Below are 13,531 nucleotides of genomic sequence, written 5' to 3'. Positions count from 1 at the left end.
AAGATTACTATGCGAGTGTTCCATTTCCACAAATAAATCATGGCATCAACCTGTTAACAAGTATTTCAATAAAGCATGGCAACAAAGAAAAACATAGAGGAAAAGATGTGTGTGTGAGAGAGAAAGAGAGCTAGAAAAAGAAATTGAAAAATGAAGCAACAAGTGACTTGTTGTTCCCCTAGCATTGTAGTTGAGAATGAAGCAACAAGGCTAATGAAGAGCCAGCATATAAACATGTTTTTTTTTTTTTTTTTTAATAGGTAAGGATCTGAACTTGGATAAATTTTAACTAATATATAATATGAATGCTACAAGAATTACCCCAGTTCTCTTTTGATTTAAGCCTCCATTGGTAGCAATCATCAAGAATCGATTGGGAACTGTGATAGCTACAGCTTCTGTAACATGAAAAGCATGGTTAGATCAAGACTCAAATTATTAAATTGAAAACACAATGCAAGTGTAGAAAGATAAAATAATTGCTACACATTACAAAGCCAAAGGTTAGCAAGCAACAATTAAAGAAACCCTAGAAACAATATGAATGGAGTGGAAGCATTTGACGATAAGAGTTGCTTTGTCCCTATTAAGATTCGCAAGAAAGGGATTCAAAACCCTAAATAGCAACCCGAAAACTAATAGAAAAAAAAAAACCTTCAGTAATCTGAAACTAGAAATGGAAAAATTCTAAATCTCGTATCTCTTTCCCGAATTAGAAATGGACTACAACGCCAAATCAAGGCATCATTCAACCAAAAAATCAACAAAAAATCATACCGGTTTGTAGATATGTGAAAATATGATTCCTATGGCGAAAATGGTAGTAGCGTAAACTCATGAGACTACTAATAGTTGTGATTCTTGTGAATATGGGATAAACAAGGATGAATCGAGAAGAGATGGAGGAAATGAGATTATTGAATGGATTTCTGCATTGAGTGGGAGGAACAACCCTAGAGTCGACAGGAACGAGAACCCTAAAATGAGATAAAAAGACCTAAAATGAGAAGAGGAAGCAAATATTTATAGGTGGGGGGTAAAGTTGTAATTTCATATTCGGGACGGGGCAGCGCAGGTCAAATTATAACTAAACCTAATCCCGCCTCGAACCCAATTTGGGTTTTAGAAAAAAACCTAAACCTATCCCATCCCTAATTTCCATGTTCCTATACCCATTCCAATAGGGACAGGTCGGGGCGGATGACCCGAAAAACTCGCGAAATTTCCATTCCTAATAATAAGAGTAAAAAAATTCAATATCTTTAAAAATGAAAAAAAAACGTTGTTACTTTTTATTTGACATAAAATAGAAATATAAATTGGAAGAAAAAAAAAAGAAAAAAAGGTTAGAAATGAGTAATACTTAATAGGGAATAGAAAAAGGAAAAAAAAAACACAAAAAAATTGAAATTCACACTAGTGCCTAGGTAACGACCCCAACTATGTAGATATTGTCCGCTTTGGGCCCAAAGGACCTTCATGACTTTAAAACGCGTCTACTTGGTTAAGAGAAGTCTCTACATATATAGCGACATGAACATTCTCCCCTATCTAATGTGGGACATCACAAACACCCCCCCATACAGACACAACATCCTCGTTGTGTCCCATGGGATTGCGGGGCCAAACAAACCCCCACACCGGGGTCGGGGATCGACTCTAATACCATTTGTAACGACCCGCACCCAACCATGTAGATATTGTCCGTTTTGGGCTCAAAGGGGCCCTCACGATTTTAAAACACGTCTACTTGGTTAAGAGGAGTCTCTACATATATAACGCCAGGAACATTCTCCCCTATCCGATGTGGGACATCACAACCTATGTAAGGATTAAGGTTATTTTAGAAATTAATGGAGGACAATATCCTTCTTCTCAATTTTCAGACTTTATTTGGGTGTTGGGCTTACTTATATAAGATATATGGACCAGATCTTAATTTTTGGACTCAGTTGGGCCCAAAACACAATTCTCCCTTTTATTTTTATTCCAACTGATTATCATGGCCGATTTTGTTTCGTCCGCGATCGATATCCAATATTTCGGAGAAAAAAACCGATTTTTCAAACACGGGACATATGGTTCATAGATTTTTGATGATGTGGGATAAGTTTTGATTATAATAAAAACAATAAAAGGCGGTTAACAAAATAAGTGGAGGACCATTGGGGTACACAACCACTTTAATAAATAATATGATAAATATCAATATATCCTTTATTTAAATTTTTATCATATAAAACATTTAAACAAGTATAAATATTTATATTCACTATTCTTTTTATAATAATTATTGATGATAAGTATGAAAATTATATAAATTAATTATTATAATAATTTTAAAATTTTAAAAATAATAAAATACATAGATATGTAATTAATTAAATGTTATAATTTTCTTTTCTTTTTAAATATATCTTTATATTTAAATATTATACATATTTTATTTAATAAAATTTAATATATGAATATAATTTTATTTATCATTATCATTTAATTTAACATTTCAGATATAAAAAATAAAATATTATTAAAAAATTTAATATATATATATATATATATTAATTTCTTATAATTATTTTTAATTTTAATAAAATATAAATTATATATTTATAATATAATCATTTCGACCTCAATCAACCACTGAATTGTAAATTGATAATTTTTTTGGATCAATGTGTGCATTAATGCTATTATTTGAAGTGCAACAAGACACCTTACTATAATGAAGCCACCACTGAAAAATATCTAAATTTTTGGAAAAAGATGGAAGGTTGGTTTAGGGTTTGAGTGGGAAGATTTTCTAAAATTGCCCTTAAAAACCAAATTTTAAGAATAATTTTTAAAAATAGTTGTGTAATGTTTTTTTTTTTTTTTTTTTGATAAAAAACTTATGAACTTGAAATGTTATTAATATGTTTTTCATATTAATTTTATTTTATCACTTTTCATATTTATATAATTAATTTTTAAAATAGCCTCTAAAATTTAAATAAAAAGAATTAAAATATATTATAGAAAACAATATATTTTCATAATAAATTCAAAAAAAAAATATTTTAAAAAAAAGCAAAGTTTATATATTTTTTCCTGAAATAAAAAATCATTTGGTAAAAGTTGAAAAAAAAATTAAAAAATAAGAAGGATAAAAAGTAATGTGTTGAGAGTGGGATTTGAACCCACGCCCTTTCGGACCAGAACCTTAATCTGGCGCCTTAGACCAACTCGGCCATCTCAACTTTGCTGAATTTTTCTGAGCTATTCTATATAAAAATAATAAAGATCTGTTTTATTTTTGTTAAGAATAGTATAACTTCATGATATTTTAACACACACAGCGAAATAGATTTAAATGATTATTGGGATTCTTCATGTTCTCATCAAAGTATGTGTATGATTAGATCCGGTAAATTTTGGAACATTAAATTATCAATAAATTTATCAAAATTTGAACTTGTAGTGAGTGATAAGCTCTAGCTGTTCACTGTTCAAGAATTCTTGTTAAGGCAATTTATACTATCCATACATAGTGTTTTGATATAAGATTTCAATTCTTTCATGTTTCATTAGTAGCAAATTGTTTCATGAAGTTAAGGTCCAAAATATAAAAGAAACAAGTGTTTTCATGATTCTACCACACAATCAATTTTATTTCACTTAATTTTTATTTCATGATCACATATCCTTTTGGACAAGGAATGAGAAATATTTTCCCTGTTACATGAATCCAATTTTCATTTCATCTGGAAAAAGTCATTTTTCTTAACGTCTTTGTCATTTTATTCAATAGTCATATGTTAGATAGGAACGGATTTGACCAATGATGAGTTATACACATTGAACACATGACATGTACATGATAAAATTTGTAAGGCTACAAGATTAAGTCTTACAAAATAAAATCAACTCAAATAATTGAAATGAAAAGAGAATTAGAAATAAACATTCAGTCATTGGCAAATATCCTAAACAAAAGAAACAAATCTTTCCATTAAAGTAAAAAAGGAATTGAAAATAAATATTTTCCTATTGACAAATTTCCATACAAGTTATTAAAACAAAATAATCAAAGTCTTTAAATCTTGAAATTTTAGATTTAATAGAAAGGATTAAAAATACAAATTTGAACAAGCCATTGTAGACCTTTAATTGATCTTCAACTTCAAGAAAGCACTCACATTGTCATTCAAAAAAACACTCATTATCATCCTTATAATTGTGATCAAAATGAATGAACAAGAGGAAAATATTATTTTCAAAACAATATTAGAACCAAGAGTGTACCACATTAATATTTCAATATCAATAATTTTTATAAGTATATTTTTCCTATGATTTTTTTTTTTTTTTTGAGACTCAAAATATCGATTCTCATTAAGCTTACTTAAGGGTAGGCTTTTTCAAATAAAAATTTGATTGAATTAGCATATTTATTCTTAAGACAAAGCCAATATTCTAGTAACTCATGTTACTTACTCCCTTAGGTTAAAGTACATGTTGGGTCATTTTCCTCCTTGGACATAAAGCTTGTTAACCTTCTACATTTCCCTTTCTTTTACATAAGAGAAACAACCCCTTCATGTTACATTTTCTATTTATAATTCCCACCTTTTCATCCAAACATTGGTATTAGAATAAGAAGTTGATGCATTAGATTCCACTCGTTTGTTGAAAAAGCCTGGCCCTTGATGCTATGTAATTGATATAAAATTGAGTTCCACGTGGGTGGATGTACATGAATCCAAATTAATGAATGAAAACCCACTATCATGCATCATATTATTAGGCCTGCTAAGAGCCCAAAAAAATGAGTCTTCCTACCCTTACCAAACAAGCAAAGCAAAATAAATGATGATGTTTCAAGACTTGTGCCACAAGTATGCATTAGAGAGACAAATTTTATTTTCTTTTCCATTCTTTGCTTCATAGGAGGCTTTTTAGGCCGTCTGAGACACAATGAAATGATTGCATTTCCATGAGACATTCATGGAAGGCCCTCGTCCTTACATTTTTGGATATAGTGGCAACAAATAAAGGAAAGAAAACTGATCAAACTTCTCTAGAGATCTCGCTTACAACATTCCAATTCTAAGACAATCTGGTCTTTGTTTCATATATTAAAATCGCTTCAAAAGTGGGAGGCAAGAACTAGTGTGGTGATCATTGTTTTACATATCCAAATGACACAAAACAAAAGCAGAAACGATCGAATGATTTTGCCTTCTCTCTCTCTCTCTCTCTCTCTCTCTCTCTCTTTTTTTTTTTTTTTTTTTCTTTTTACTTTTCTGGAGTCAAACACACTTGGTTACAGGCTTACATGAACAACTTTATCCAAGCCCAGCACCCCCCACCCCACCCCACAGGAAAAATAGGTCTTCTTCCTTAATCATAAGTCATGATCATCCATTTCCTTTCGGCTACCACTAGTCCATGCACCAAAACAACTCCCACGGCCTTAAAACCCTAATTCTTTTTTGTCAACTTCTAATTTAACCCTATTTTTCGGCTTTTGAAATTCTACAAACCCCAAGTCAGCCCCTAGAAAAGCATTTTCAATATTGGAAAAGCCTAGAGAAACCATTTTTAGTGGGTAATGAGATGGGCGTATGCCTTGGCTCAACCCAACATCAAGGGCCCAAGTGCTGACACGGAATACTTTGGATGCTCCACATGCTTTGCTGAAAGTAACCCCCAGCCTTTTTCTTCATAGGCCTAATAATATGTAGTAGAGGAGCGTTACTGGTAAGGACACTAACATGCCAAATATAACCCTGCAGTAGGAGGAGGAGGAAAAGTGTTCAAAGAAAAGACTTGACAGCGATTAATCCATGTCAGAACAAGTCAATGATCATAAGTAGCTTTTCTAAACACCATGGATGCAAAACAAACCAAACACCCTTTAATTTCTTAATCTTTTAAGGTAGCTAGACCTAGACTTACCCGGTACTCAGAATATCAGGATGCAACCCGTATTCTCTAGCGAAGACAAATGGTACAATCCCTTGAGGAAGAGCTGCCTGCATTACAGTATCAAGAATGTTACTTCCAAACCCTAATGTAAACTAACATGTCTATATATATACGTATGAAGATGCAACATGCCTGTACTATGGCTGCGTGAAGTCGAACTCCTCTTAGTCCAACAGCTATGGACGCAGCTGACATTAATATAGGCCCGCAAATGAAGCGGATCCCCATTCCCATGGTTGCCCTCTTTGTTCCACAGGCAATTATCCGGGGCTGAAGAGCCATGAACAGCCCTGCAATTTAGTGATCATGGTAAGCAGATATGCATATGATTGAGAATAAATGAAAGGCTGTTAACATATGTACCTAAACTGAACATGGCCATCCCTAGACCAGCATCTGAAATTATTTTTATTGAATACTTCACCAAACTCGGCATCCCCACATTCCATCTGCACAGCCATGGTCATCGTCAGTAATGTTCATGAAATTTCCACGTATTAACTGAGATCAAGTTAATAAACAGACTCACTTGAAGGAGATTAGAGACCACAGAAGGCCTAGGACACTTGAGTAGGTATTGGGATTACGTGAGAGCTTCCGGCCGACCATGGTCAGTATGAGCCGCAGCATCACATGGGTGCGTGGCATATCTTGACCGGTCGCTGTCGCTTTTGGGTCTTCTTCCTCCGCCACTGGAAATTTGGAGCTGTCCCTGAAACTAATCTCTCTTTCTGGGAGATTAGTGAATAATAATCCAGACCCATTTATATTTCGGATTCAGGAAAAATTAAGCAAATAAAGTGAAGAAAAATTAATCATCACCAAAATTGAATTGTTTGTCACTTTATCATGTTGGGTTAATTGTAGAAAGAGATATGGTCGAAGTGAATTGAGATGGTGTGTCAGAAGACAAAAATTTATGGGTTATGGAGACAAAACGTCCATGCAAACCTCAAAAGCCCAGTGTCTCCTTGATATTTAGGGTCCAACAATTATTCAGGTGTTTCTGTTTTTTCACGACTAATGTTGCCCTTTTAACCGCTAAACGACACAATTTCATCACTTTTTTCATCTAAACGACGACGTTTTTATGCCCCTTTGATTTTTTCTTTCTAAAAAAAGTTTTTTATAAAAGAGACAGGACACTGTCTACGTACCTCCGACGACATCTTTGCACCCTTGTCTCTCTCCCCCACCACCGTTGCACTTTCCCGGCGACTCCCACACCATTCTCACCCCTGAAAACGCCGGCGACTGTTGCCGGTAAACCTTCCCGGCCACCGGGGATCTCACCCAGAATGGCGTGTTCGTCGTTGTTATTGTAGTGGTGTCCAATTCATTGAAATTGGAGGCGCGTGGCGTCGGTTGAAGCGAATAAGCGTCGGACGAGGCGTACCCGGATAGTCGAGGACTCGCCGACCGATACCCGAATCCCAAATCTCCATTTCCGAATGCAATATCGGCGTTTCCGTTGTGGTACTCATGCAGCGGCGCGGGAGTGTTGACGGAGAAAATTTCGGCTCCGGAGAGATTGGACGCCCTGGGAGTGATGCCCATGGACGATGATAAGGCCGAGTCCGGAGCGGAAGATGTGGACCGTCTGATACGCACGCGGATACGACCATTGCCATCGATTTCAGATTCGGTGCGTACTGGGTCACGGCCATCTAGCGATATGACGTCTCCGTCTATCTCAAATTTCGATATGGAAGCGGCAGTGGAGCCTGGGAACTGGTTCTTGATCAGTAGAGTGGCAGCTCTGTATTCAAACAGGAAGAGCAGTAGAGTGTACCTGCAACAACGACATAATCTGCATGATAAACAACTCCATTTGTGTATCTAATTTTTCCTTTTTATTCCAACTTTTCAGCTTAATAAAGAATCCCCATGCTTATATCTGAATGTCTCATTCAAATATGGTTGCATTTCAGCCAAATAAGAATCAACTTTTGTTAAAGAAAGTTTGATGCTCTTTTGTTCTGTTCTATCACTTTACAGCATCCTTTCTTCAAAAGGTTTAGACAAGCAAACATCAAATAAAGCTGAGAGAGGAGAAAAAGAAAAATGGCCTTTAGCTTCCTCAACATACGGAGAGAGAACCAGAAAGATAATTAAAAAAATACCAGATAATGCACTGAAGAACAACCAGTTGCACCATGAGGCTCTGAGTGAAGTCTCCATACATGGCATTGAGCAAAGGGATGCCCATGACCAGAGTGTTTGGCAAAGTGGCGAGAGAGAAGAGAGTGATGAGCCAGTCCAACCCTCCCTTAAACAAGATAGCCCACACGGACAGCAACACAAGAACCAGCAACTTAGAGAGAGTGTCTGCAACTATAAACTTGGTATCCATCTCATATGGGTTGTTCTGAGATATGAAGTGGAAGGAAAGAACCGGAACGGCAAATACCGCAACGAACCGGTTAATGCCGGAGCACTGCTCCGGCGAGAATATCTTGCACCATTTCACTGACCCATATGCAACCAGCATTGCAAAATACAATGGAACCATTGCACACATGACCTTGTAGAAATCATCTGCACTGATCATTTTCTCTCTTCCTCCACTTCGTTTTTGAGTTTGGGTGGGCTGAGATGGCTGGGATACGTGTTTATATAAAGCTTTATAGACAAGATTGCCCCTCAAAAAGTCATTGATTTCCTACACATGTACAGTAATTTAGCGGGGATTACGGTGTGTCAACCTCATGATTCAACTTTTCTTAAAAAAATAAAAAAATAAACAATAATAATGTTTTTCCATCCAAAAATACGCCAGAAAATCCAATGTAAAATATCCCAAATGATGATACTACGTTTGGAAATGTGTAACATTTTCATTGTTAGGATCATTCCTTGGATTCTTTGCCCATGGATAAAAGTTGATTATAATTGAAATTCGATGATTATGTTTTTTTATATTTTTGGGCCCGTGAAATCACCCAAGAAAAAGAAAAGAAAAAAAAAAAAAAAAAAAAAAAAAAGTAATGGCTTTCCATTATTATTGTATGGCTCTCCATTATTACCATGGTGGGGATTGGGCATTTGGAGATAAAACAATTTGACAATGAAAGCAACAATAATGTAGCAGGAAACATGATGTTAACAGAGCAATGTGGGAGAGCTTTTTGATTCATCAGTAAATTAGGGTTTTTGCCAGGGAGAAGTCAAGGTGGGTTCATCAATGTGTGAGGGCTTGGCATGATGGTGATGATGAGGTGCCTATGATCATCAGCTTTGTTGTACGATGCCTGATCACTCTCATTATTTTAACAGTTGGTTGATGCATTCATTTGGACCACACGATTGGCTGCCCTACCCATGATTCATCATCATCCTCCATCACGAGAAAAAAAAGTCAGACAACTCCCCCCACACCCCATCATTTTAGGTTTGTTTGGTTAATTGAATGCCTGTTCTTCTTGTGAAAGGACAAAAATTCCCCCCCTCAATTCGATTAATTTTGGGGTGATTTTCCATTGATAATTATTACTCAAAAGAGTTAATAACATTATGTGCTTTTAAATAAGTTTATGATTAAAAGTAATTTTGAAAGTAATTATAAAAAAATTAGAATACTTGTTAAAAGTGCTTTGAATGTCACTTTTTAAAAGTGTATGACCCAATTTTCATACTCTAGTTTTGAAAAAATAGTTCTTAATTATTTATAAGAATAAGATTTTATTTGAAAATTTTAATATTAAAAATGGTTTTTTTTTCAATTTATCTTTTATGAGTTTTAAAAATATTCCTTATATTTTTAATTATGAGTTAAGTAATTTTTATTAATCTTTTTTAAGATTTAAGTTAAATACACTTAATCATCTTAGTTCATATTACATTTTAAGTGATACCAATGTGATTTCTATGTTTAAAATTTTAAACTTTCTAAGCCCGCTGCAAAGATGGACTTTTCACTATATGGTATGAAAGGGTAAAACTTAAGTTACTCTTTGACAACTAATTTTTAGAATAGTTTTTATTTTTTAGAATAAAAACAGTTAAATATGATTTCGTAATCTAAAAACAATTTTTTGTTCCTAAAAATAGAAAATAAGGATAATGTTAAGTGACAACATGTTTCATAATTAGAAAATAGAAAATAATTTAATTTTAAAAAATATAAAATAAAAATATTTGAAAAATAAAGCATTGAGATAAAAGTTATTTTTAAAATATGTTAAAAATGATAAATAAAAGATATTTTTTAAATATATTTAAATTATAGACAATAAGTTTAAAATATTTCAAATTTTTAATAGACTTTTATTCTATAAAATATTGGAAAATAATTTTTAAAAGTTGTTATTCAAAAGAAAAAAATTAAAACAATTCCCTAAGGAAAAAAAAATCTAAAATATCAAAGAGTTAGTTGGTGTTTGTTTTTTTTATTTAATTCTAAATATAATCTTAACACTTAATAATGTTAAATATTAGGTTGTTTGTTTTTATAATATTTTATTTTTATTAAGTATTAAAAAGTAAATAAAAACAAATATATTTTTTTTTTCTATTTAGAAAAAACTACATATTTTGGCTTTTTCTATTTAGTAAAAATTTATAATAAGTCATAAAAAAGTAGAAAAACAAACAACTTAAAAACAAATTAATTTTAGCAAAAAGTCAAAAAAAACAAACATCTTTTCGACCTCTTAATTTTCATTGTTAAAATTACATAATAAAATATAAACTGTTGGATAAAGGTACTAATAATGAAATTAATGTATTACAGATAAGACTAAGTGTAAATGAATAAAATCAATATACGGGGATCATGAATACAAAATAATAAGAAATAAATGCACACGTAACATAAGTGATATCATTTTGTAACATAGTGACACCATAATGATAATTTGGTATGTAAATTTCTATGCCTGTCATATTTTGCTTTTTTGCTTTTGTTTTTTTTGGTGGTTCTAATAGAAAGGTAGGGCCCATTCCAATAATTATAGGGAACCCACCCACAGGGCTACACTTGGTTTGCAAAATTACCACTCATGCATCAAAAAGAAAGTTCTTTGTTGATGCCTATGGAATGAATATGTACTTGTGGTACATAGAAAAAGGTTTGAAGAAGCTAGCTAGGGGTCCTCTACATTCACTAAAGACTAACTTCTTTTTATTATGCAAGTGAGATCATTGAGAATCTAGAAAGGAATTTCGAAATCCAATGTTCATCATCCATCCATGGTCCCAACCCTTTGCCCTCCCATTGAAAGGCTGAGCAAAAAGCTCACTTGGATCCAAGCCTCCTCCATGGACTTCACTGTGAGAGGGTTGAAATCTGGAAAAGCTCAGCCCACTTTCGCATTTCTCATAAAGATGGCTCTCTCTGTATTTTGTATTGCTTGTAAAAGGGTCCTCCCTTTCCGGACCCGATATTAATAAAGGCTATATAATTTGTGAAGGGAAAAAAGAAAAGAGTTCAAATAATGGGTCGTCTTCTCCAAGTGTCAGAAAAATTATGGAGAGTTGCAGATTAAAGATGGACCAGAGCATCGAGGTTGGCATTTTGGAATTGAATATTCGTAAGACCTTTCTCTTTTTCTCTTTATTAAAAGGAAAGGTTTTGAGTCAGCCTATGATGGGCTGAACCATGCCCAGGTTCTTGCAGAAAAGAGTATCTTGCAATTTGCCAAAAAAAAAAGATACTGAAATTGCACCGAAGGTGGAGATTCTTAAGCATCGGAATTACACTGATGTTCATAAAAGTTCATGACCCCCATTGCTGGTGCTGGGTCGATCATTTTATATCCTCCATACCCGTTAGAGGGACTTTATTAGTAACCATAATTTTCATATTTATATAATTATTTTTTATATTTATAAAAGATTTTTTTAAAATGATATTAGAAAATAGTTTTATATTATATTTTTTTATTAAATAAGGCTATGAAGTGAGTTACAATAATCTTTATAATTAAATTTTTTAATATTTTTAAGGAAATTTGATCATCAAATAATTGATTTTAAATTATAAATATTTTTCTTAGTTAAACTATATGTTATTCTATTTGCTTCTTATAAATATAAATATGACTTGTTATTCTATTTGCTTCTTATAAATATAAATATGACTTAGATCCTGAGATAAACTTCCAAATATCATTTATTAATAACACAATAAAATTAAAAATATTGAATCTTTAAATTTAAGAACTTATTATTCTTAGCAACTAATATGTTATTTATTAAAATCATACGTTCTGTATTAATTATTGAAATATTACTTATATGTCAAAAAATAATTTAAAACAAGAAAAACGGAAAATACTATATTTTCACAATAGATTAGTAAAAACGTATTTTTGATATTAAAAAAAAAAGTATCAAATGTGTTTTGAAGTTTAAGAATATTTTTATATTTTTAATACTAGAAAAATATATTTTTAAAACTAGGCACTAATACTTTACTTTTAATTTAAATTTTTAGGATTTCCCAAAAAAAAAAAAAAGTTTAAAGAAGTGACTTATCTTAATAAGAGATTTTGATAAGGTCATACGTGAGTTGAATATGACATAATCATTGATTTAAATTAGCTTGTTATGTTGGACCTTAATGACGTCCTCTTGCCATAAGGTTAAGAGGGTTATCTACGGCGTTATCTTTGGTAACTTAGGCGGAAAAGGGTAGTGACAGTTGATTTGAGTCACAAGAAACTTAGCAAAATCTTGTGGCTTTTGAAACTGAAGCTGGACAAATTTTGGGCCAGAGAGCAAGGTTTGGCTGACCTCATTGTGACATGCGCCCTCTAGTGGCAATTTACAGATCCCCAAGTACCTGACCCCTAAAGAGCCATGCATCATAACTTCACTCAAAATCAAATTGACCTCCCAACTTTGGATCAAAAGGGTTTGACCTCGTTTTCTTTTTCGACCCTGGGATATATTTTTTGTCTTCAAAATACGAGTAGGGATTTTGATTGTTGTGATCAGAAAAGTATTAAGTTTTGAAATTATGAAGAAACTGTAGGTTGATGTAGAAGTAGGTTAATGGCGGACATGGAAGGTTAGAAAAAAGGGAGAAAGGAGGTAAAATTTTTGTCAGTTTCACGTCTGCAGAGGTCTGTAAGGGGGCAGAGTGAAGGCAGGGTCCCCGTTATTCTCTATGGTGAAAAACCAAGAGCCTGAAAGCCCCATATGTCATATCACCCCAAACCCAACACCCTGCAAATTGGCAGGGCAAGATGAGGATAGGAGCAAGGTAGTATCCATTCTGGAGCAAGCAACAAGGTCCCCACCCCATGTTGTGAAAAATACTTGATATTTATAATGAATTGATGCTTATCATAAGAGAAACAAAAGCCCTTTAACATAAGTTAAATGGGGTTTGTGGTGTGGGAGTTCGTAGTGCATTTTTTGTTGACCTACTTTCTGATAAAGGTCTACACTCAGGAGATCTTGGATTATATCTGGGTTGTCATCTCCATCGGCCATTGCTTGTGTGGATTTGTTTCAGCATTGGAAACCGAAGAATGACTTGACCCCATTCAAATTTATGTTTGATCAGTGAGGACTGAGGAGTGATGAGTGCTAATAATAGAGATAGAAGAAATTA

The 13,531-nt window shown here is 33.2% G+C and overlaps 1 protein-coding gene and 1 non-coding gene across 2 annotated transcripts; both read right to left on the bottom strand.

Moving 5' to 3' along the window:
- Window positions 1-3,158: 3,158 nt before the first annotated feature.
- Window positions 3,159-3,239, bottom strand: TRNAL-AAG. The gene has a single exon. It is a non-coding gene; the product is annotated as a tRNA-Leu (tRNA).
- A 2,192-nt stretch (window positions 3,240-5,431) lies between these two features.
- LOC117906038 (auxin efflux carrier component 6) lies at window positions 5,432-8,538 on the bottom strand. The gene is made up of 7 exons (XM_034818974.1): window positions 8,094-8,538; window positions 7,128-7,762; window positions 6,500-6,701; window positions 6,334-6,419; window positions 6,103-6,260; window positions 5,941-6,017; window positions 5,432-5,771 (listed from the first exon to the last, which is right to left on the bottom strand). The coding sequence occupies exons 1-7, from the start codon at window positions 8,519-8,521 to the stop codon at window positions 5,705-5,707; spliced, it is 1,653 nt and encodes a 550-aa protein (XP_034674865.1). The 5' UTR covers window positions 8,522-8,538; the 3' UTR covers window positions 5,432-5,704.
- Window positions 8,539-13,531: the final 4,993 nt, after the last annotated feature.

The sequence above is a fragment of the Vitis riparia genome, chromosome 18 (assembly GCF_004353265.1).
Source record: "Vitis riparia cultivar Riparia Gloire de Montpellier isolate 1030 chromosome 18, EGFV_Vit.rip_1.0, whole genome shotgun sequence".
NCBI classification, from domain to species: domain Eukaryota; kingdom Viridiplantae; phylum Streptophyta; class Magnoliopsida; order Vitales; family Vitaceae; genus Vitis; species Vitis riparia.
This window is presented reverse-complemented; position numbering and strand designations above follow the sequence as displayed.